Source organism: Hipposideros armiger, unplaced genomic scaffold (genome assembly GCF_001890085.2).
Source record: "Hipposideros armiger isolate ML-2016 unplaced genomic scaffold, ASM189008v1 scaffold_1438, whole genome shotgun sequence".
NCBI lineage: Eukaryota > Metazoa > Chordata > Mammalia > Chiroptera > Hipposideridae > Hipposideros > Hipposideros armiger.
The window spans coordinates 175,299-200,945 of NW_017732788.1; the positions used below are offsets into that span (position 1 = coordinate 175,299).

The 25,647-nt window shown below is 41.2% G+C and overlaps 1 protein-coding gene across 5 annotated transcripts in view; it reads right to left on the reverse strand.

The window, feature by feature from the left end:
• GCNT2 (glucosaminyl (N-acetyl) transferase 2 (I blood group)) overlaps window positions 1–25,647 on the reverse strand; it is a 98,405-nt gene that overhangs the window by 20,304 nt on the left and 52,454 nt on the right. The window contains exon 1 of one of the 5 annotated variants that reach the window (XM_019633918.1): window positions 15,169–16,394. The exons of the other annotated variants lie outside the window; for them this stretch is intronic. Within the exon in view, the coding sequence (XP_019489463.1) occupies window positions 15,169–16,087 (919 nt within the window). The 5' untranslated portion in view covers window positions 16,088–16,394. Of the gene's footprint in view, window positions 1–15,168; window positions 16,395–25,647 lie in introns of those variants that run through there. 5 annotated transcript variants of the gene reach the window in all.

Genomic DNA, 25,647 nt, shown 5'->3' on the forward strand with positions numbered 1-25,647 from the left:
AGGCATAAGCTGCAGCCCCTATGGCAGTGGGTTGCCATGGGCTACCGTGTGTAGCCAGCAGCCAGGGAGAGTGGCCAGCAGCCGCAGTGAGAGGCCGTCCAGAAGCCTGCGACTGATCTGCCTCACCCGGGAAGAGCGCAATGATGGTGCCAACTTGGGCCAGTGAAGCAATGTCCTCCACAGCTAGACTGAAGAACAAAAGGGCAGCAACTTGTCTGTTCCCCTTCCCCAATTCCCCAGCGCTGTTCCCATCCCCAAATTCCCCAATTAAAAAAAAAAAACCTTAAAAAAAAAAAAAGTATGTTTTGAAGGTAAAATTGACAAATCTTGAAAAGGCAAATATGTGAAGGAACCAAAACTGTCAATCAGGTATTTGGGATTGAAGACTGGAAGCTTACTTAAATTCAGAAAAACTTTTATACTCTTCCTGTATATACTTTTTAAAAAAAACTATGAATCAGAATAGCAACATTTGAACACTTTCTGTTATCGTTCAATATTTTTAGATAGAACCTGATCCTAAGCCTAATGTGGACTTGATTCTGGAAAATAAATCTTTTCACAACTGCCTTGCATAGAAACATTTGTAAAAATAGACACGCCCTCAAGTCTTTTGTTCGCATGGTCACACACTGATCCTTAGATGTTCCAGTATCTGATACGGCCACAGTAGTTTTGAAAACCAAAGTCATTTTTTTTTTACCATCTGTAGAAAACACAGGAACACCATATCCAACAGATCTCAAGCTACTGTGTGTGTGAATAAACATTCCCTTTTGCTTCATACCCAAATGCTGTACATCTATTTTGGGTTATATATTGTATTTGTGTATTTATGCTTTGATTCATAGTAACTTCTCATGTTATGGAATTGATTTGCATTGAACACAAACTGTAAATAAAAAATGTCTGAAAGAGCAAAAAAAAAAGTTAAGTTTTCTTAGATTACAGAAATTCTAGAGATTTCGTTATTTGCAACACGTGAACATCAAGTAGTAAGTTTTCTTTGTGATCTACTTGTTTAGAGGTGTTTGTTCACAGTTTGAATTAGGTATTTACATTTCAAGTGGAATTTCCTAGATTTGACATGACTGTTTCAAATAAAAGTATTTACAGTATTGATTTGCCGTTTCACTCTGTTCAAGGGAAGGGAGTTCATGGCGCATCCTTCCTTACTGGAATCCATAGAACATAGCATGCCCTGGAATACACTGCTTTGTCTGTTGTCTGGGAAAAGTCCTTAATGACTCCATGAGACAAATTTTCCTCTTGCCCAGCACACAGTGCCTTCTTCATCTTCAAAACAAGGCACTGGGCTACATCCAGTTGGGTATAAATAAAAAATCCACTTGCAAGTTGTAAAATATTCCTTCCAAATCCATGTAAAAGCAGCCAAATAAAAAGCATGTTTGTTTAGGACTCTTGTCTAAATTTAACACCTTTACAACCCAAGACAGGTCCAAAGGAGTTAAAAGTCAGTGGTAAATTCCACTTGTTGCTCCATGTACTGGGGTATATATAGATTGCCAATTCTGGGAACTAAGTGCCTATTTATAGCAAGCTTAATCTTTTATACAGAACAGTAAAAGTTATTCTTCTATTTACACTCCTCTTCTGCAAATATGAGAAACATCTAAATTAACTTTGACATATAGGTAAACTAAAAAAGAACAGAAGGAGTTAAAGTGTAAGAGTACCTCAGTCATACCCGCCCTTGCGGTCCTCCACAGCCTTGGGGGGAGGGCCACTCTCTTAGTGATAAACTTGGAGTGCAGGATGTGTTGGGGGTCACTAGGCTTCCATAAAGGGCTTAACTTGGCAAGTCTGGGACTAGACCTGACCTGTCTCCTCATAAAGTCTTCAGAGAAATCTATAAATATTTTAATAAAAATTCTTCTGCTACTGCTAAAAACAAATAAACCAATAAAAATAAACTTTGAAAAGAGAATAAATATGGGAGAAAGAGCCTAGTGATGCACCCCCAACATGTGGATACCCTCTCCTCCGCACACACTCCCTACACCCCTCCTTGCACCCAACCTTACCATCCCCGACCCCATGAAATTTGCAATACGTTTTAGAAATACAGGAAGCCACAGGGTAGACCTAGCATTTCTTCCTGAAACATCTATTTAATCTCAACATTCAGATGAAAAGAACTGGGCTACAATTAGAAGTTACATAACAAACACCATCAACAAAATGAAAAGACAACCTATAAAATGGGAGAAGATATTCACCAATGATACACCCAATAAAGGTCAATATCCAAAATATATAAGAAACTCATACAACACCAGAAAAACAAACAATCTGATTTTAAAATGGGCAGAGGACCAGAATAGACATTTCTCTAAAGAGGACATATGAAGGCCAATAGACACATGAAAAGATGCTCAACATCACCAATCATCAGGGAACTACATATTAAAACCAAATAAGATACTGCCTCACACCTGTCAGAATGACTATTATCAATAAATCAAAAACAAAACAAAACAAAAACTGCTGGTGAGACCGTGGGAAAAAGAGAACCCTTGTGTGCTGTTGGTGGGACTGCAAATTGGTACAGCCATTGTGGAAAACAGCAGGGACGTCCCTAAAAAAAATAATAATAAAAGTACCATATGACCCAGCAATTCCACTTCTGGATATTTTTTCAAAGAAAACAAAAACACCAATGTGAAAAGATATATGCACCCTTATGTTTATTGCAGAATTATTTACAGTAGCCAAGATATGGAAGCAACCTAAGTGTCCACTTGCAGACAATCGGAAAAGAAGGTGTGGCATATACACACACACACACACACACACACACACACACACACACACACACACACATATACATACAATGGAATATTACTTGGCCATAAAGAATGAAATCTTGTCATTTGCGACATGGATGGACCTACAGGGTATTATACTAAGTGAAATAAGTCAGATAAAGACAAATACCGCATCATTTAATTTATATGTGGAATCTAAAAAACAAAACAAACTAACAAAACAAAAACAAACTCATAGATTCAGAGAACAAACTGATGGTTGCCAGGTAGGAGAGGGGTTGCAGGGGTGAAAAAGATGAAGGGATTAAGAAGTACAAATTGGCAGATACAAAATAGTCACAGAATGTAAAGTACAGCATGGGGAATATAGTCAGTAATATTGTGATAATTGTCAGATGGGTACTGGACTTACCGGGTTGATCACTTCATAAGTTATATAAATGTCTAATCACCATGTTGTACACCTGAAGCTAATACAATATGTCAACTGTAATTGCAAAATTAAAAAAATTCTTAAAGTTACATAATGACAAAAACAGACAAAACTAATTTATGGGGTCAGGATGGTTGTCACTTTTGTAAGTGACTGGAAGGGAACATGGGGGTTACTGGAGTACTAGTACTGGATAACGTGGCTTCTTGTGCTGATTACTCAGGTAAGGATCAGTTTAAAAATTCAGTGATCTCTCCAATTGTGGTATGTGCAGTTTTCTGTATGTATATTATATTTCAATAAAAAGTTTAAGGAAGTTGTAAAGTGGACAGGACCAAGATATTTACATAAACTTATAAAACATGAGACTTCAAAGAAATGTTGGCCCCTTCAGTTCCTTGCCCTTGCCCCGCTCCCCTTTGCTCAGAGTCATTTTAGGGATTGCAGTGTCAGTTTTGAGTACCCAGGTTTCCAGTTTTGAGGGCTTGACTTTTAAGCACTGGAATACTGGTGTCTTCACTTGTACAATAGTTATTATTTCAATATTTTAGAAACTCTGAATTAGGTGCATCTTTCTATCAAGACCAATGACTAATATATTCAATTTATAAGAAAAGGTAAACCCTGGAGCCATCTGCAAATCTAGACAGATCCTCTTCTGAATGACTTCTGATAAGAAATCCTATGATCTGATTGACGGAATGGACTCATGGTGGGAGGTTTTATGAGTCTACCACCTGTGTTTTTGGAATAAAAGTGAAACACAGCTTTGGTTATCCCTATTCTTCCAATTAAGTTCATGATGTTCCCACTCTTTATTCTGAATGATGGATACCGTCAAATCCAAGGTACCATAAGCATCAAGCTTAATGATGTTATATGCTAATTTAACTTTTAGTTTATCACCCTAAATGCACATTACTACAAATGACCCTACTTTTTAAAAAAAATATTAAGAGGTCCAACTGATTTATTATTTATGGAGAATAATAACTAACATGAGAACAGAAAAGTGAGCCAAATGGAACCAATACTCAACAGATATGAAAGCTGTCAGAAAATCTATATAAAAGCATCATGTACACCTTGGAAGACACAAATGAATTCATTAAAAGGAAGGCAGACTAGGAAGCTGCTTTTCCAGACCCCAAAGCCTACATATTCTATGTCTCCATTTTATGACATTCTAGAAAAGGCAAAACCATAGGTCAGGATTTGCCCAGGGTTTGGACTGGGGGTAGGGTTTGACTACACAGAGCAGCGTGAGGGGATTTTTGGAGGTGATGGAATTGTTCTTCATGGTGGTGGAGGATGCATGACCCTATGCAATTGTCAAAACACATGGGACTAGACACCAAAGAAAATAAATTTTACTGCAAATAAATTTAAAAATAAACAGGGAAGCTGCTTTAAATTTAACAACAATGTGTAACAGAATGCATCTCCTTCGTGATAAATGGATCAATTTTAATTCTATTTTGTAGTATACCTATAGATTTCTTCATTTGAGAAATATTAATGTTCACTATCTTTTTAAAAATGAACTCTGAACACTTTTTATAGAATCCTGTCTTTAAAACCCATTTTTCACTATTAGACTGCATACATACCAAAATGCTGTTTCTGTTCTTTTGCTCCAATATCTAGGGTATTTCAGAGAGAAATTACAAGAAGCACTAAATATATAAAGACTATTGTATCATGACTTGGAAATCCCATCTTTGTGACCCAGTTCAGCTGCTAAATCATGCAACCCAAACAAATCACTTCACTTCCTAGGCTTGGTTTCTCTAATCTTAAATGATGACAATAACCCTTTCAAGTCCAGTATGAAATTGCTCATTCCACTTCACAAAATCATTTTGCTATTCTTGAAATAGCCATTCCAAGTTTCTATTCTTTCCAGTATCTTCCACTTTAAAAACAAACAAACAAAAAACCCGTCATCACATTTAGTGGGCACCATCTGTGTGTGAGGAGTGGTACTATAGGCTTTAGAGTTACTGTTCTAGAGTTAAAAGTTACTAGCTATAGAGTTCTAGAATAGAGTTATTACTTCATTCATTTCTCACAACATGTGCCTCTTTTCCCCTCGCCACCAAGAGAGTATCAATCCTTGGCTGAGGAAACTAAGTTTGAGGAGTTGAAGGGACTTGCCCAAGATCACAAGTTAGAAAAAGCCATGATTTGAGCCCTTCACCCTTTGAGGGAGGGCAACCCACACTCTTCATTCTACAACAGTTCTCCACTCCATGTGGACCACTGGAAGGCTCTGAAGGTAAATAAGGCCATGTCTACTTCATTTAGCACATTCCTTACTGTGCAGGTCCCTTTGGGGACACAATGGAGAGGCAAGATGCCCCTCACTGAGGCATCCTGTTTCAATCTGCTTCAGGTGCCTCCTCATTCTGGTAGAAACAAAGCATTTTTTTTTTAACTGGGGCAGAGAGAGGAGATTCAGGTTATTTGGAAATTGCTAGTATCTTCAAGAGTCAAGATATCAACACTGACATAAGATTGTTGTTGGCCACTTGTGTTTCCCACTATTTATGAACACAAGTTGGTGCACATGGGACAAACTATCTCACTAACCAGTGTCATATTTTCAATCACTCTGCTTCTCTCATTTCCCCAAGCAGGATGAGCCCTAGTAGTTTTGGAAGTTGGGGGTATGGAGGATTTCAAGCTGATTTTGTCTGAATTCTAGAAAACCTTCCAGGTCCTTCATAGTAATCTCAGAAGCCTCTGCATTTTGGGAGATTGCATTTCTTCAGCCCCTGTTGTCCCTCAATGAGGACAACTGGTGGAATAAAAACAACTAACAGTTACTGGTACCATGCACCATTCTAGGCACTTGATATGTATATTAATACAGGTAAATGGTTTAAAACGGTAGGTACTACGTATTACCATCCCCATTTTACAAATACAGAAACTGAAAGTCAGAGAGATTACATAATTTGTTCCAAATCATATATACTAGGCATCTGCAAAACTGAACTTGAAGCCAAGTGGTCTGGCTCTAGCAGGCATTCCTCCCTCCCCCACAGTTAATATACTACACTAGCCCTGATCCAGCTCAGCACTTATGGGCACATCCATCCAAATATTCTCCAGAAATGATGGCAAATGTGTTATATTAAACAACCAGACAGGTATGGCTATTATGTGACTACTCAGTGCCCAGCTTACTCATTTGGTAAGAATTTTAGAGCACAGGAATCATCCCCACACACTACCTGTGGTGACTGGCCTGAGTTCTGAGTCATGGCAGCAGTGGTGGCTTCCATCCATACTTGGATACAGGAACGGTGACAAAGAGGAATTAAGTGCCCAGAGGCCATTGTTCCATTAATCCTCCTGGTCACAGTGTAATATAAATAGGAAAATCATGGCATTCATATACCACAGAGAGGAAGAGGAGGGAGGGATGAAGATGGTGATAGAATTAACAATGGCTGAACTGGGCGGGATATACCTTTATTGTCTTATAACTCTCAAAATAAGCTCATGAAGTTGGTGTTGTCTCCACTTTACAGATGACTACACTGAAATCCATATAGAAGTTAATTGCTCAAGACCTGTCTGCCTCTAAAACTTTTGTTCCTTCCAGCGTAAGCTCTAGAGTTCATGCAAAATAATACAGAAACCTCTTTTGAGATCACCTAGCCCAATTTCCTCATTTTACAGAAGAAGGAACCGCGACCCAGAGAGGTTACATGAGGTGTCCAAGGTCAAACAGCTAAAGACAGGGGCTAGAACATAGAAAATAATTTTGTACTGTGCATATCTAGGTCAGTGGCCCCTTTTATAAGATCAGTGGCTGGAGTTTGAAGAACTTATAAAAAGGAAAATGAACATTCATACATGGCTCATAATACTTACTACCTGTTTGCTTAATATTCTACTGTTCTTAGCTGTACAGTATGAGTGTTTGAAAAATCAAAGTCCATAAACTACTGTTCCAATCTTTGAGTGCCTTTTGGGATAATCTGAAACTCCCAGCCTTAGAGCCACCCAGAGATTCTACAAAGATCTTTGAAAAGAAATATTAGCAAGTCATAGTAATTGCTGTGAGATACAATATTCTCCAGATATATATTTTTAGGGGGTGGAGTTGAATCAAAAGTGCCTAATATATGATTCTTACTACTTATTTATTTATTTATTTATTTATTTATTTATTTATTTATTTATTTATTTAAGATTTTATTGGGGAATTGGGGGAGGGAACAGCATTGGGGAATCGGGGAAGGACAACAGACAAGTTGCTGTCCTTTTGTTCTTCAGTCTAGTTGCAGTCTAGTCGCTTCACTGGCCCATGTTGGTATTATCATTGCGCTCTTCCTGGGAGAGGCAGTCGCTCGCTGGCCATTGGATGGCTGCTCACGGTGGCTCATGGCAGTTCACAAAGGCAAAAGCGAGCTGCCGGCCAGCTCCACTGCAGCCTACGCCGTTGCTGGCGACTCACGGCAGGCCAGCTCCCGGTCGAGCTGTTGTTCACCATCTTAGTTGTAGAGGGCGCAGCATCACTGGCCCATGTGGGATCTGAACCGGCAGTTCTGCTGCTCAGAGCTCGCACTCCAAAGCCAACTCTTAACCAACAAGCCACTCGGCCAGCCCAATTCTTACTTTTTAATAAATTCTTAAATACTTTCCACACTTTCTCTTGTGTCCTAAAATCAAAATTAACTGAGGCTCAAGTTTGGTTGAGTAATTTGTCCAGAGTCAGACGAACTGTTAAGTGACAAGGTCGGGCTGCCCAAGTGCATATTCTTCCCACCACCACCCTGTAGGATCACAGAAAACGAATTCAAAGCTACATGGCTTGATACCCGGGGAATCTCAGATTAAATTACATATGTGAAAAATTAACCAGATGATTGAACCCAACAAAGAAGGCTCTGTGAGAACATGTGGTAATGGAAAATACATTAAGCTTTGGCTGAAGGCAAAATATCTTCATGTCAATTACAAAGTCAAACTCAGAGGGGACTCATAAAATAGTAAGACTGCCAATTTGTCCTTTTTTTTAATAGAGGAAGCAGAATATTCAGTAGCGAGAATAAATGAAAAAAGATACCACTAAATACTGCACATGGAACAGTTTATCCCACGAATCAATTTACTAATTTACTACTGTTATTAATGTCCTCCTCCCACTCTCCCTGCGGAAGAGGAAGGCCAAGAGAATGGAAACCGTAACAAGCAGAGTTCTTACTCTTGCTTTTTTTTTTTTTTAAATTGGGGAATTGGGGGATGGGAACAGCGCTGGGGAATTGGGGGAAGAGCAACAGACAAGTTGCTGTTGTTTTGTTCTTCAGTCTAGTTGTGGAGGTTGTTGCTTCACTGGCCCAAGTTGGCACCATCATTGCGCTCTTCCCGGGCGAGGCAGATCAGTTGCCGGCTTCTGGACGGCCGCTCACGCTGGCTGCTGGCTACACACGGTAGCCCATGGCAACCCACTGCAGCAGGGGCTGCAGCCTACGCTGTCGCCGGCAACTCAAGGCAGCCCAGCTCCAAATTGAGCTGTTGTTCCGCATCTTAGCTGCAGAGGGCAGTGTCACTGGCCCTCATATGTGGGATCCGAACTGGGGCCCTCTGGAGTCCCAAGCCAGTTCTTAACCATCGCGTCACTCAGCCAGCCCCAGACTCTTGCTTTTAATGCTTAAAGAACTTGTGCTTATAGATTCAGCTTTGTCCATTAAAAGGAAAAAAAGGAAGAAGAACACTCACTCTGGTTGATGTAATATATCCAAAAAGTTTAAGCTGGGTAAATAGATCTTCACTTTCAGGAAATTGTTATTACAGGATATGTAGAAAGCCTTAGTCTGGAATACTGAGCTTTTGCATTTCCTTTGAAAACAGAAAGCTACATATTTCTGAAAATTAAAGTCAATGCAATGATTTGTTATAAACTTTAAGGTGTCATCATGCTTTGAGTTTGTTTAGTACGTTGATGGTTATTGATACTGGCTGATGCACACAAGAGATTATTGTATTAATACTATTCTCAGTACTGTTGTATATTTGTATAAATTTCTTCGTTGTTGGTGTAGTCAGTATGATTGAATGCATCCTCATGGTTCTACAAACTGAATTCTAAATCTAGGATGATGTACAGAGAACACAATGCATACAGTCATGTGCTGCATAACAATGTTTTGGCCAATGACACCTAGTGACATGGTAGCCATCCTAACATCCCAGTGCAAAGGTTGCAAAAGTCAACAAGGCTGTGGTTGAGATGGTAAACAGCTTTAACCTGGTGTGGGTGAGAACAACATGGAGATACTCCTAGGGGTGGTTCTGACGAAATGACTAATGAGTTATCAGAACTGGAAGAGGAACATATAGCTAAAGAAGAGGCAAGGGAAAAGGAAACTGCAGAAAAAAAAGGAGAACCCCCAAGAAAATTCTCAGTCACGGGTTTAACAGAAGGTTTATAGACCTCAGCAAACTCCTTTAAAAGTTTGAAAACATGGACCTCAACACTGAAAGGTTTTCATTAATAGAGAGGGATGTCCGTGGTGCATTATCTGCTTACAAGCAAATCTATGACACAAAGAAACAAACCAAGCAAACCACCATGGACATATTTCTGAAAAGACTGACACCTCCTCAAGGAGAGCCTCAGGCAGGTCCGTCAGGAGGTGTTCCAGAAGCAGTAATTGTCATCACAGGAGATGATAGCTCAATGCATGTCATTGTTCCTGAAGACCTTCCAGTGGGACAAGGTGTGGAGACAGTGATACTGATGGTCCTGACCCTGTGTAGGCCTGGGCTTGTGTGTGTGTGTTAGTTTATATATATTAAAAAAAATTTAAATAAGAAAAATAAGAAAAAGCGCATTGATTAGGGATATAAAAAAAGAAAATATTTTGTACAGCTGTACAATGTATTTGTGTTTTAAGTGTTATTACAAAAGAGTAAAAAGTTAAAAATAACTTTAAAGTTTATAAAGTAAAAGTTACACTAAGCTAAGGTTAATTTATTACTGAAGAAAAAAATATTTTTAATAAATTTAGTGTAGCCTAAGTGTACAGTGTTTATAAAGCCTACAGTAGTGTGCAGTCATGTCCTAGGCCTTCACATTCACTCCCACTCACTCACAGACTCACCCAGAGCAACTTCCAGTCCTACAGGCCCCATTCATGGTAAGTGCCCTGCACAGGTGTACCTATCTTTTATACCATATTCTTACTACGCATTTTCTGCTTAGATATGTTTAGATACACAAATACTTACCACTGTGTTACACTTGCCTACAGTATTCAGTACAGTAACAGGCCCTACAGGCTTGTAGCCTAGGAGCCATAGCTTATACAATAAAGCCGAGGTGTGTAGTGGGCTATTAACTAAATAGGTCTGTGTAAATGCACTCTATGATGTTCGCCTAACGACACATTTCTCAGAATGTATCCCTGTTGTTAAGTGAACCATGACTGTACTTTGAAAAAGACTGGGACTGATGCAGCCACACCCAGATTTAGGGCCATAGTAACCTTTCTGTAGAGAACACATATCTTCTAAATAGCTCAATGTTTGAGAGTTACACCTGGAAAACTTTCAAGTTTCGCTCTATTGTTGTCTTATTTTAAGCTTTCATTTCCTTATATTCATGTTTTTTTTTTAAGCCGGTAGCTGAGGAGCAGCCTAGATCAAATTGAGACAGAAGACACTCACTGCAAAAGCTGGAAGCAGGCCAGGAATGGTACTAACAGCAGGGGTGGAGGGGTGCCAAGGTGTGGAAGAAACTCAAACCAGGTGCAATAAGGCAGAAACTAAATGGAGGCGTCCACATAAAATGCCAGTGCTTTCTCTTGGCATTAGATGTGATTGCACGATGGGCCCAGGTTGGCTACCTGGGAACCAGAGTTTCTAAGGAAGGCCTGCTCTATTAACATTCCAACTGGAACTCGAGCTTACTAATTCTACAAGGTCTTTCTGACATCTTTCTCTTTGTTGGTATAATTTGTTGGCCTAGCTATTGTAAAATTATACTTCCAAACAGTATGTTACCCACTGCTCTCTATCTAATCCGTACTATCAAAAATTAGTTCCACCCCACCCACCCAGGTACAAGACACTTTTATCCATCCCTCCAATCTCCTCATAGCTATGCCGCCACTCCCCAGACCCAACCCACAACCATCCAGAACTCTATATATCCTCAAACCAGGCACAGTGATAGGTGGTATGGAAAGACAAAGATGGATGCCACATTTCTTACCCTTAAGACGCTCCAAAATTGAGGAAGTAGGGCAGAGGAGATATTCACTTAGCAAGTAATTATAATTCAGTACTGGCAGCAGTGGCATTGGGTATAGGAGAACCCAGAGTTGGAGTATCAACCATCTGGGAGGTGGGTTATCAGGGATGGTGTCCAGAAAAGGTGACATCCAGGGTGGGTTATAAAGGATGGATGGGAGTCAGATAGAGATGGTAAAAGGGTATCCCAGAGAGACCATCATAAAAAGCCACCAAAAAAAAAAACGAGGTGAAAATTGCAGAAGTGTGTAGTGCCAAGGGGTTGTTGGAACATAAAGTATGAGGCATCAAGTAAAAAGAAATGAGGGCAGAGAGATGGGATAGGGGAATGGGGGGAAGTCAGATCACAGAGGTCACGCCACATTAAGAGCTTCAACCTGTCCCTCAAGATAATGAGAAGCCACTATAAAGCTTTAAGCAAGGGACCAACATTTGTTCTATCAGCCTGAGAGTTCACCACTATTGGACTGTAGGAAGCAAAAGTCCCTGGTACCTTTGTCCCACAAAATTCCTGTGGCCTAGACTGAAAAATCCTTCAAAATAAGAAAAAAGTTGAGCTTTTAAAATTAGTTCCCTAAATGTCTGCATATGATCTATTTAAATAATTTTTTTTTTTTAGCTGAGCCATCCTGCTACCTATTGGCAGCTTAGCAGCAGCTCAGCTTGGGCCAGGCATCGAACCGCTGTTGCTCAGAGCTCAAACTCTTGAGCGAGCTCTTAACCAACTGAGCCACTCGGCCGGCCCTAAATAATTTTTAAAAAACATATCTTGTGGTATTTTGTTTCTCACAGACAACAGAGCTTTTAAAATAAGGATCATTTTTCTTTTTCTGTGTACTTTTGGGCTAAACTTTAAAAATATATATATGTACTATTTTCCACACATGTTTAATTAGTTTCATTGTCTATAAACTTAATAAAATATTTCTGGAAGGATATATAAGAAAGCAATAACGTTAGTCACTGATGGAGCACAAAACTTTAAATTTTTGAGCCTTGTGACATATTTCCTGTTTTTTTTTTGTTTGTTTTTAAAGCTAACTTCAAAAAATGTTTCAAAAATAGGGACAGATATTCAGGGGGAAAAAAACAAAACAGCTTTTTGAGGGGTTGGAGTATGGGAAAATTAGCCCAATATACTAAAATTAGCCCAACCTACTAAACAGTCACTAAATTTAATACTCAACTATTCAAATCCTGAAACTTAAATTCCATGAATCATGTCTGTCTTTTTATAGAGGCACCGTCAGTACACAGAATAGTGTTTGCTACCATAAAAGGCTAAATAAGTATTTGTAGATTGCTGAAAATATAAATGTCAAATTAGTCTATTATCTTTTAAAGACTTCTTTTCTATATTGTGTGAAGGCAAACTCCTCAACACACTTCATGAGCTAGACCAAAATCTGTTCCAGGTGGGACTGAGGAAGCTGGCACAGAAGGCTGAGTGGGGTGTGGTGATCAATTCCAGGAACGACACCTTCCTCTGACTCAAGCCAGGGAAGAAGAAATGATAACTCTTGCTTTTCCTGGTGCAAGAGACATAGTTCAAACTTCAGGCCACACCAATCCAGGATCAGATCCCAGCGTTGCCTTAAATGAGCTGAGTGAAGATGAGCATATTACTTCAATCTCTCTAAGTCTCTTTTTCTTCATCTGTACATGAGGATAACAATGACTATCTCTTATAATTAAAGAAATGATATAGAGGGCCAGCCGAGTGGCTCAGTTGGTTAAGAGTTAGCTTAAGCGCCCGAGCTCTGAGCAACAGGGCCACCGGTTCGATTTCCACATGGGCCAGTGAGCTGTGCCCAAGCTGAACTGCCGCTGAACTTCCACTGAGCTGCCAACAGGTGGCAGGATGGCTCAGCTGGTGAGAGCACATGCTCCTAACAACAAGACTGCCTGTTCGATGGTGGGGTGCACTATGTCCCCCACCCCCACCCCCGCTGCAACTAAGACTGAACTCGGCACCTTGAGCTGAACTGCCACTCAGATGGCTCAGTGGATAGAGCATGTGCTCTTAACAGCAAGGCTGCTGGTTCAACTCCCGCTTGGGATAGTGGCTACGCCCACCCACAACTAAGATTCTAACACAGCACCTTGAGCTTAGAGGCCACGAACTGCCTACGGGCAGCCAGATGGCGACTGGCACCCTCCACAACTAAGACTGAAGAACAACAACAACTTGGCTGGTCCTCCTCCCTAATTCCCCAACACTGTTCCCCTCCCTCAATTCCCCCCATTTTTTTTTTAAAGATGCAGAACATATCTGGCACAAATTATATCTACAAAAATAATATAGATGCCACATATAGAATATTTACATGTGTTTAAAATAGTTATTTATAAATAATAAGGATGAACACGCAGCACACTATGATAAAGGTTGATTCACTCACCCTCCTACAAGTTTGGGATCTAACAATTTAGTATCTCTGCAAATAAATTGTTCAGGGGATAGCATATGTCACTGTCCCCAGTCGCCTTGCTGGTCCTCTTTCTGCCTCTTTCCCTACATCATTTCTGTGACCACCACTCTAGTTTAGCTCTTACGAATGCCGTTATTGGGCACCTAATAACCTCTGAGTGTATTTTCAGACATGAAGGTAGCTTCAAACAGCATTCAAATGCATCAACAATAGCAATACTCTAACAATGCTACACATAAGAACAGGGAGTTACTTCAAGCATGGCAGGCACAGGCTCACCCTCATACCGGGCTGACACCCACAACCATGCTGGCATAATAGTGGAAACTACTGTATTGGGACATCACTGGAAACAGGTGTGCAGGTCACACAGGTAATCCCAGACAGCATACGGGAAAGAATTTTGAAAACAAACCCAGTCCTGAATCAAAGAGGGAGTTTAATGCTGGTTTTTGTGCCTTTAGTTGCCTGTCATACATTGGACCCCTTTCCAAATTATCATAAACAATAAAAAAGACTTCACAGCATATAAACCCAAGAGGCTGAAAACTGGAATTTCAAATAAAACTCTGTGACTTAATATTTGGTCATTTACTTTGGATCAACTCCAGCTAGAATCTCTCTGTGTATGTGTCACTCATTGTTTCCCATTCTTCTAGGCAATAAAATATCATACTAGATTTATTGTACCAAGTCACTTGAGACCTGGGTATTTTTCCAGGTCTTAGACTAGAGATATTTCAGCCAGAGTGATAATTTGTAAACTACCCAAAGAGGATTCAGATTCTAAAAACAGTCCCATAAACTTTGAGTGATGACTTTGAGGATTAGTGTAATACTGTATAACATCCTCTGAATGAAATACTACCTATTTCAACTCATAAGTTCTAGAATGCTTATGAAAAATATCAGTCTATGCTATAGCCATGTTTATCAAGGACTACAAAATGCATTCATTCAAAAGACTGAGCTAAAGGTTGGTAACTATGTGATATATGATCAAAAGCAGTTTTGCCAGACCTCCTGTAGGTCAACATATTTCTCAGATCACTATATTGCACATAGTTATAAGACAACCAGAGCTGGCACTACACTGTCACTAAAAAGCAACCAGATGAATAGTTTTCTAAGCATTTACATTAGTTTTCAAATAATTTCAAATGAGTTGGTTCTCTAGAAGAGTTGAATGGTAGCAAACTCAATCTATGAATAAGACAAAATGGTCATGAAAATCGATACCTACCTGGAATCCTGTTAAGTGTCACCCAGAAATGCTCATCAGGACTATAGGTGTCTTTTGACCACTGGAGTAAATCAATGGCCCTTTTGTCACGGAAGACAAAGTTGACAAACTCTCTAGTTAGGGCCACATAAGCAGTGCCAAAGTAGATGGTCAGCTGATGTGGAGGTGAGGTTTTCAAAATATTAGTATTTTGCACAAAAGAGCCACGTTTGCCTATTTGCTCGCGATGGACATATTTGGTCCGACCTATCGCATGAGCTGGGGGCAGTACCCCTGGAGTAATGTTTTTCCCTTTAAATCCTTTCAGATACTCAACTATTTCCTTGTTGGTTTTCAAGGGGAAATCCTGTCCACAGGTGTTGACAGCGTACTTCCAGGGAACCACAGAGGCCACCAGGTCTTTCAGGCAGTTCAGGTCAGCCTGGAGCCTGGAAATTCCGGCGTAGACCACAGTCTCTATCTTTGAAGCAATAAAAGCATTTTGGAAGCAACTCAGTAACTGCCACACAGATTTCTTAAACTCATCTGTGGCTTTCTCATCCACATGAACACAGTAGACATTTTGGGGCATGTAGATAGCCCTGAAGAGCCTTTCAAACGTATGGAAGTCCTTATGGATGACCATGACATATGCCAAAGGGAACACCACTTCTTCTTCTGATAGGGGGCTTGTGATGTAGTGATTCTGGGTCAGGTACTCCTTGCAAGGGACAGTTCCCAAAGGTGATGTCAATGTCTTCTCCCACAAAAAAGTTGACTTATCTTCTAATGCATCCTTACAGGCTTGTATTCCAGAATACCTTTCACTGGAGCTATTCAGCTTCTTTTTGGGCAGGCTTAATTGGGTATTGTAGTGTATCACAAAAACAACCACACTGAGCAGAGAGAAAGCAAAAAGGTAATACTTCCAAAAGTTCATTATTTTCACTTCTTTGAGGGGAAGGAACTTCTCTCCAGGGATTCAGAAATGATCAGTTCCTGAAGCCACACGTGTGAAGAGGTTGAAAGGACTTCCTTTATCAGTCTTGAACTTGGACAGCTTCGCAAGCGGGCTTCCTTTCCCCCGTCCTCCCCACCACGAGTCCTTTAATCCTCATTTATTCTCTGCTTCAGTGTCCTGTCCATCCTCTTTGGCGGCGGCGGGAGAGGACATGCTTCTCTGTCACGCACCGGTCTCAGGCCCTGAGCTCTGGATCCCGGCAGCTAGCAGCGAGCAGCGCGCAGAATGCAGCGCGCAGCCCAACCCAGCCTTCAGGAAGCCCCACTCATTTGCATGTGAAACGCAAAAGGCGGATCTTAGCAAATTACGTTCTGGAATGGAATGACGGTCTTTTTCACTGGGGCTGAGTTTCTCTTGCTTAACCCCATCCGCCTTCCACCCAGTAGATTCCGATCTGATCTTCCCTTTTCTCCTCATGCTTTCCCCTGGCCTTTCAGAATAAGCGGTTGTGCTTTCTCAGGTCAGCCCCGCAACGTGCAAGCAGTCCTTGGAAACTGCAGCGCTTAAGACTAATGCTTCTCCAGTTTGTACTCCTCCTGTGGCTCGGCCACCTTTGTTCATTTCATTGTTGTCTCTACCTCTGAGCACGTACACAGATAAGGAGAAACGCACTTGCGACATGTCTAAAATACAAGATTATCAGCAGCAAAAATGCCTGGTGTTGAGGTAAGTGTTCCTTGGATGAAATCAGACAGTGTTTGATGGGGTTACATAGCATATATGTATACGTGAAGGCTACGGGAAGAGGGAAATAAAAATTACACTCTTAGGGGCCTGGGATGAAGGCAGAAAGAACTTAGGAGTGACTTGTAACATTAAAGGGTTGGTGTGGATGACATAAATGAAATAAACACACCTTAGTTAGCCCGCCAGAGAGAAAGGTGATAGTCATTGTTCCCAGAGAGCAAAAGTTGGTTCCCATTTCACACAAAGCTTCAGATAACTTGAGCTGTTGACATGGTATTATCTACAATATGTGGCGTGAATAGCCACTGGGTCTCTTTATAAACCTGAAATCTTTCGATTTGAGGTTATTTCATAGAATTTAAAGGATTCTACTTCCCACCCAATGCCCTCTCTCACTTCCTTACTCTGAAGAAAGAACAAGGGCTTCTGGGGCTGCAGTAAAATTCCTGGGAGTATCAGTCAGTGAAATTCAGGGGAACCAGGAAGCGAAGCCCAGCAGGTCTGGTCACATTACAGAGGGGTTCTCATAGCTCTAGTGTGCCAGGTGCCCTCCAGCGCTCAGCAAATGTGAATGCGATGCAGACTGATGCAGGTGGTAAGGATGTTTCTGGGAGAAAGTAACCAGTGGCAGCCACAGTGGGTGTGTTAAAAGTGGCCTGCTCCCATCTCATTCCTGCAGTCACCCTGCTATGCTATCTGTCTGGACATGGTGTGGCAACTGGAGCAGCTGCCCCTGTCAGGAAAACATCTGGTGTACAGCGCAGCAATCTCCTTGCCCCTTCCTATGGCAAACTACTCCTTAACTTCCTCTAGTTCCCTGGACAAATGAATGGCAACAGTAGCATGGATGTGACGGATATTGATTTGGAGATAGATCCAAAGAGTTGGCAGGGACCTTAAAGATCACCTAATACAACACTTTATTTTACAGATGAGGAAATAAAAATACTTTTTTTTTTTCAGTCATTCAGCTGGATGGAAGCTGGAGCCTTAATTCTGCAGTTCCCTAGTCCAGATTCTGAAGCCAGTCTAATTGGCTTCAATCCCAGCTGGTCACTGACCAGCTGTGCGTCCAGGGTAAAGTTACTCAGCCTCCTTAAGCACCAGGTCCTTTGTTTGATGGAAAATAACAGTGGATGCTATTTCATATGGTTAAGAACATTAAATAAGCATTAGCAATTTTTATCATGTCATTTTTCTTTTGAAAAATATCCAACTTCTCTGACCCTGTTAATGAACGGATATTTTGATTTCTGTTCCTGGTAATGGAAAAGAAACACATTTACTTTCTTAAGGCTTTCAAATGGGTTGAACTGGGTTACTCCCACTCAAAAAAGAGTGAAGGTGAAATCCTACTCTTTTCCTTCCTCATCACTATGCCCCTTCATCCTGGGGAGAGGGGAGGGTGAGAAATAGTAGGAATTTGGCTATATAAAGAGAAGAACTGAGTAGTCCGTTTTGATGCCTTCACTTCTCTTCATTATTACTAGAGCCACACCTTTTCTGCAAAATACATCCTTGACAGGACTTGTAGAGAGCAGGATGGGGGAAGGTCCAGGGAGGATGAGAGGCAAAGGGATTTCAGTGCAGGTTTAGTTTGGGGGGGGGGGGCGGTTCCCCCTTATCTTTGCCTTGAGCCTTGATCCTACAAGAGAGAGCTCTGGTGGAATGCCACTGCAAAGCGAACTCAACAAATCTTTAATCATGAGATTTAGTCAAAGCAGACTGCAGATGGGAGGCATGGGGTATATCATACTTACAGTTCAAAACAGTAGTATCCAAAACACACACACACACACACACACACACACACACACACACACACAAACAAACCCAATACTTCTATAGTTCTGCCTTATTTACAATGGTTTAAATGAACAGCCTGAGATTAGAATATGATGCCTTTTTAGCAGTTGGCCCATTAGGAGGTTTGTTTGCCTGGTATCTGTGGTAACTTAACAGATATTGTCTTCCAGCAAATAATTGGGCGGGCTAAGCTATTAACTTCCAACCAGGACATTATTTCTGCTCTGTTCACTTCAGTTGCTTAACATATTGAAAACTGTCCTCGAGTGGACATTTTGTATCACTCCCTACCTCTCTGCCCCAGGATCACGTGTATTGTCCAAACAAAGAGACAGTACAAGGACAGCAGCTAACAACACATAATCAACTCAGGTGAACATTAAAATAAAAGACTGCTATCTGGGGGCTTTTTTCCCTGACAGTCAGTTCCCATTAACCTTACATCCACCCCAGCTGGGCCATTACACACAAAAGTGAATGCAGAGGTATGGTTGGAATCCTGGCCTGACTTGTTCCCAAGCTGTTATAGTTCTCCTCTACCTCAGATTGCTTCTTTTTGCATAATTATTGGCTACTTAATCAAGGCAATGCTTTTGATGGGCCCCTCGTGTCCACCAACTTTACACCATTCTGCTCCCCATCTAAGGCTTTGGTTGCATCAGTCTGGCAACCTCAAACTCTTTGGGCACAAGTGAGACACAGAAAGTAAATAAGAAAAGGTCTCCTGGCAACCAAAACAGTGATCACATGTTGTAGGCTGGATTCACACACTCAAATGTGTACAGACAGGTAAATGAAAAAAGTAAGTGAAGCTGATTGGAGGGAATGAAAAACAGGGCTGGTGAGTTCACAAGTGGCAGCTAACACTTGGCCAAGGTGTCATGGGCACGGAGGGAGAGTGGGGACCCTGGTGAAGAGCCTGTGCCCCCCTAAAGCAAGCAGCTCCTTCTCAACACCATGCTGGATCATAGGACCAGTAACTGCCAGCTTTTCAGATATTTTAAGAGAAGTGAGAAATCTGAATTTTATAAAAAAAAAAAAATTTCCCAAACTCTAAATGTTATCAAGTAATTAACAAAATGTTAAGACAGAAGCACACACACACACACACACACACACACACACACACACACACACACACGTGCATCCTGAAGACTGCGTTTGGCCTTCAGAATGCCAGCTTATCACCTTAGGTGTAAGCATCAAAGGCTTACACCCCTCTTGAGGCTTAGCCTATTTTAGACACAATCTTAAACCTTCTCAGACCTAAGCACGTAAGAAGTCACAAATTAGAAAAAGGTAGAACTGGGAGATTCAGACATCGTATTGTCAGCAGTAGTTGATGGACTGAAAAGGAAGTAAGCTCAAGAAAAACTCCAGAAGTCAATCGGTGCAAGATCATTCAATGAAAGGATAACCGGCATTTGTACAGCACAATGACCATTTTATTACAGTCAATCAATACCGCTAGCATTTATAATTATCAAATAAGTTAACATCCATGAAAGGGCTTGAATACTGATGATCAAGGCAAACATTGGGCCAACCAAACCTTCTTTGTAAACAAACAGAGTCCTAACATTTAGCGAAATAGAAATATGAACATATCAATTTCTGAAAGTTTTATTCAAAATAGTTTTTTTAAATTAACCATTTTGTGTACTAAAGGGTAGGCTTTCGTTTATCTAGAAAATTCAATTATGACAAAAAGTTTTCCTAAGAAATTTTAGGCAAATATGTGTACCACATGAGTCACATCAGGGGTCAGCACTTCAGTAAAGAGCCAGGCAGGGGCCGGCCGAGTGGAGCGATGGTTAAGAACTGGCTTGGGACACTAGAGGGCCCCGGTTCGGATCCCACATATGAGGGCCAGTGACACTGCCCTCCACAGCTAAGATGCTGAACAACAGCTCAACCTGGAGCTGGGCTGCCCTGAGTCACCGGCGACAGCTTAGGCTGCAGCCCCTGTGGCAGTGGGTTGCCATGGGCTACCGTGTGTAGCCAGCAACCAGCGTGAGTGGCTAGCAGCCGCAGTGAGTGGCCATCCAGAAGCCGGCGACTCATCTGCCTCGCCGGGGAAAAGCACAATGATGGTGCCAACTTGGGCCAGTGAAGCAACGTCCTCCACAACTAGACTGAAGAACAAACGGACAGCAACTTGTCTGTTCCCCTTCCCCCAACTCCCCAGCACTGTTCCCATCCCCCCAATTCCCCAATAAAAATCTTAAAAAAAAAAAAAAAGCACCAGGCAGTAAATATTTTAGACTTGTGGGCCATTTGGTTTCTGAGGCAACCACTCAAGTCTGCTACTGTCTCATGAAAGTAGACATAACAATAGGCCCTGCTAAAACTGTTTATGGGCATCAATGTCTCAATGTCATATCATTTTCATGTCATGAAATAGTCTGCTTTTGATTTTTTTTTCCAGCCATTTAAAAATGTAAAATCATTCTTAGCTTGTGAGCAGTCCAAAAAAAAAAAAGCCAGAGTTAGCCCTCGGGCTGTATACAGTTTGCTGATCTTTGTTTTAGATTATAATCATGTTCCTCCAGGCCTAAATTTTGCAATATCAGAGTCTTTGCAATCACCTATAATTTCTGAATCTTTCCCAATGAAGAAATGTGAAATGAGGGAAAACAGTAATGTTGATCATCCTTCTATAACCATCTGGGTTATAGTGCAGAAACCCTGAACAATATGCCTAGGTGTCTTTTCTTCTATAAAATGGAGATATTAAGAACACTGACCTCATAGGGTTAAGAGATTTAAATAGGTTAGTACATAAAAAGAGCTTATTAGAACAATGCCTTGCACATAGAAAGTGCTCAACAAATCTTAAGGCACCTCTCCCTGTGTTGCCAGTCTCAGCTTATCTAGGACACGAAACACCCTGTCCACCTTCCTAAGTAGGTTTAGTGAGGAACAGCTATCCTTCATTATTCACAGTGGCCAAGACATGGAAACAACTGAAGTGTCCTTTGATAGATGATTGGATAAAGAAGATGTAATTTGTGTGTGTATATATATATATATATATACACACACAATGGAATACTATTCAGTCATAAGATGAAATACTGCCATTTGTGACAATATGGATGGGCCTTGAGATTATCATGCTAAGCAAAATAAGTCAGATGAAAAAAGTCAAGAACTAGATGATTTCAATCATATGTGGGATATATAACTGAAAGCAACAAATGGACAAACAAACAAACAAAAACTCATATACACAGACAACAGGACAGTGATTATCAGAGGGAATGGGAGTGGAAGGGGAGGTAGAAAAGGGTAAAGGGGTCAAATATATGGTAACAGAAAGAGATTTGACTTTGGGTGGTGAACACACAATGCAACATACAGCTGATATATTATAGAATTGTACACTTGAAACCTATATAATTTTATTAACCAATGTCACCCCAATAAATTTAATATAATGAAAATAATTCTTTAAAAAAGAAACAGCTGTGCGTGAAGGGTCCTTCTATGCCGAAAAGATCCCCAAGCCCAGGCAGGAGGCCTCCAGGCCGTCCTTCTCACTCGCAGCCTCAAGCCTCTGCTGCCTCTCCCCTCCCCGGAGCGGGGAGCTGCCCTTCATTTCCCATTGCAGCCTCTTGAGCCTGTTCTTTCTAATTGCATCTACCTCGGTTACCTCTTCAGAGAACCAGCCTGCTGCTGTGCCCTGCAGAAAGCTAATAGTGGAGACAATTCACAGTATGGTGGTGACATCCAAGGCTTTGGAGCAGGTTTTAAGATCTGGCTCTGCTGTTACTATGTGACCCTGAGAAAGTTTCTTGGGATCACTGTGTCTTAGTTTCCCAATGTTTAAAAAGGAGTATGTCGCCCTACAGCCGATTCTTAGACCACCCCCTCTGCATTAGCCTCTGACCCATTAGTCGAGAGAGTGTCTCGGAAAACTGAGGCCAGATGGAATGATATCTGTAAAGCTCTGGGGTGGGGGGGTGTCTCGGCCTGACTGGGACCTGATGGAATGATATCAGCTGTCTCCCCTGGGAGGACATGTAATTATGTCCTGTGGTAGTGTGGTAGAGTACGAAGGCATAGCATTTGCTGGAGTACACTGGGAAAAGGTCAATGGAAAAGGCCTTAAGGCACACAAGAATACCCGGTTAATGACTCACAGCATAGCAGTTTACTTCCTTGAAAATAATCAATAAAAACCATGCGTTGACCGGATTCGGGGCTCAGTCTATCTCTGAAGGCTGAGTCCCTTGGTCTCGCTCTTAAATCTTACTTCTGTCTCTTGTTCTTATTCAATCTGCGTCGCCCCTCTCGTGTCCCATTTGCCCTTGCCACGCAGGACGTGACAGGAGTAGTTTCTAGTCTCCCAAGTGGTGGAAAGTAAACCTGGTGAAGAAGTCTTCTGTACCTTCTCACCCTCCTATTCCACATGCCACCACCCCAGCTTACCCCATTCTTCCAGGGTCACGCTGCTTTTTCCTGCTTCCCTAGCAGCCTCTTTGGGGTAGCACATTTCTTTCCCTCTTGTGGTTGATTGCCTAGATTTAACTCTAGTTGCCCAAACAAAAACAAACATACAAAAAAAACCACAAAAATTTTACCTTTGGCTATATTCGATTAGATTTTCAGGAAAAGAAGAGAGGACTCTTTGTCTTTCTATACAACTTTTCTCTGTTTCCACATGTCTCCTCTGAGAAAAAAAGATTGCAAATTCATGAGGACTGAAGACCTTGCATGTCGAAGGCCTGTCCAAATCTAGATATTCTTCTGGTATCCTTCTCATACCAAATACCTCCAAACTCCTCCACCCCTATATTTTTTCATGTTGAGTTGAAGTTGAAAAGGGATTGTATGGTATTTCTACTGAGAGACAGTATTTTATAATTCAGCTGATGGCAGAGATGAATATCTTGAAGATAACCTTCTGAACATTTTCAAATAAATGAAAACAAAACCATCTCAAAATAGAGTGGTTTCCTCCAACTTCTAATTTTAATAGCCCTATTAAATTCTTGAGTCATTTTCAATTTATTCAATCCACTGTCAAACTAACTTCTTTCCCACAGAATCTGTCGTTTACTTGAGTTTAGACAGTTTGTTATGGCAGAGAGTACTTGGATAAATTCCAAAAAGCAGATGTTTCTTCTGCTTTCTTAGAAATTAAAGCTAGAACAAATTTGTTGCCAAGATGTATCCTGTGTTTGTACTTTGAAGAAAATCTTTGCATTTGATTTTCCCACTGCTTGAAGTGGCTTTAGATTCAAATTTTATATTTACCAATCCTTCCTTTCAGATGACGTCTTTAAACTCTATCCTCTCTCTGCAAAAACAATGGAAACATTGTGATAAATAGAGCAGGCTCAGTCCTGGTCTGCTTTGGGTAGGGCCCTCAGGGCCCATAGTGTAGTTTTAATCACTACCCTTCAAGGTGTCTTCAATGATTTATAACCTACATAATTGAATCGTTTCGATTATAATTTTTTTCCAGTTCATTGATCTGTGCTGTTATGTGAAACATAAATGTCTAGGGCACTAATTCTCCATCCTGAGATGCCCTGGGCATTGGGAAGGTGAGCAGGAATGTGTGACGGCGGAATTTAGGGTGACCACCTGTCCCGGTTTGCCCTGGAGTGAAGGATTCCCCAGGCCATGGGATTTTCAGTGTTAAAACTGGGAAGGTCCTGGGCAAACCAGGACAAACTGGTCACCCAAGACATCATCTGTCCTACCCACTCATTGCTGAAAGATATACTGACTAGAGGGGATTCGATAACTGATCAGTGTGGAAGGAAAAGAAATGTTTAAACCATTAACCTGGGTGGGGGAAACATGCTGATCATCAAAAGTCTGCAAACTGTCGTGCATGAAACTCTACATGACCCTTCTCCAAACCACTAAGGCACGGGGACAAAATGGCTAACATGTGTGGGTTAGCTCTACAGTGAACCTAAAAGAATGCACTTAAACCATTCTAACTACACAGATGTTCGCCAGTGGATATAAGAATGCCTTAGCAACAACCTATGTAATAATGGGAGAACCTAAATGGAGAATAAATGTGTTATTACAATGTTAAGTGTATCTAAAATCCCCTCCATCCACATCATATGTGACTTGAGAGATCTTTCTGCAGAAGGGGGATGAATAGAAAACTATGGGGTCTCATGAATGGAAGTACTTATTTTAACATCTATAATAAATGGGCAATGAAGCCAGAAAATGTTAACTGATTTTACGGGAACAGCATAATCAACCAGCCATTTGATCTCTCTGACTCTCAATTTCTGAATTTGCAGAACATTAGGATCGGAACTAGACGCTCCCTAAGGCTCCTTTCAGCACTAAGTGCTGTGATTACCACAGCTTCTGCACAGGATAAAGAGGAGGCTGTTATTACAGGAAAACTGCAGTGAGGAGTGATGTTTAGATGGATAAAGTGCAGGGAAAAATCCAAAATGTGGTAGGGTAATTAACCAGAGATAAATTAGAAGGGGTGGAGGTGAAGGGGCAGGCAGGTAGCTCAGACAGACCGCAGTCCTGAGAGAGTAGGAATCAGGCAGGGAGGCATCCAGCCTCTCTAGAACACCACCCAGAATCAGGCCAGGACCTTAGGGTCCAGGGTGGGCAGTTTTTGCATGGGACGTGGGAGAGCATTTAGAATCCTAGGCAGGAGGCCTTCACTCTGTAGAAGCACAAGAAACTCAAAGAAGGAGCCCTCGCTTAACTGAGGAGAGCATTACAGAATTTCAATGAAAGAGGAATTATTCACAGATTGGGGCTAAGGAAGGAGTAGCTAAAGAGGAGATAAATAGGAGAGGGGACTGGTTAGGACGACCCAGCTTGCTTAGTGAGGGTGACAGCTTTATCTTCCAATATGTTCATGGTTAAGTTCTGATGTTTTAAATCTGGCTGAAGAGGAAGATTATGGGGAATGGATATCATCTGCCCATTCTCTGAAAATGTGGCACTAAAGTGGATACAGGGTAAATCTATTTGGGGAC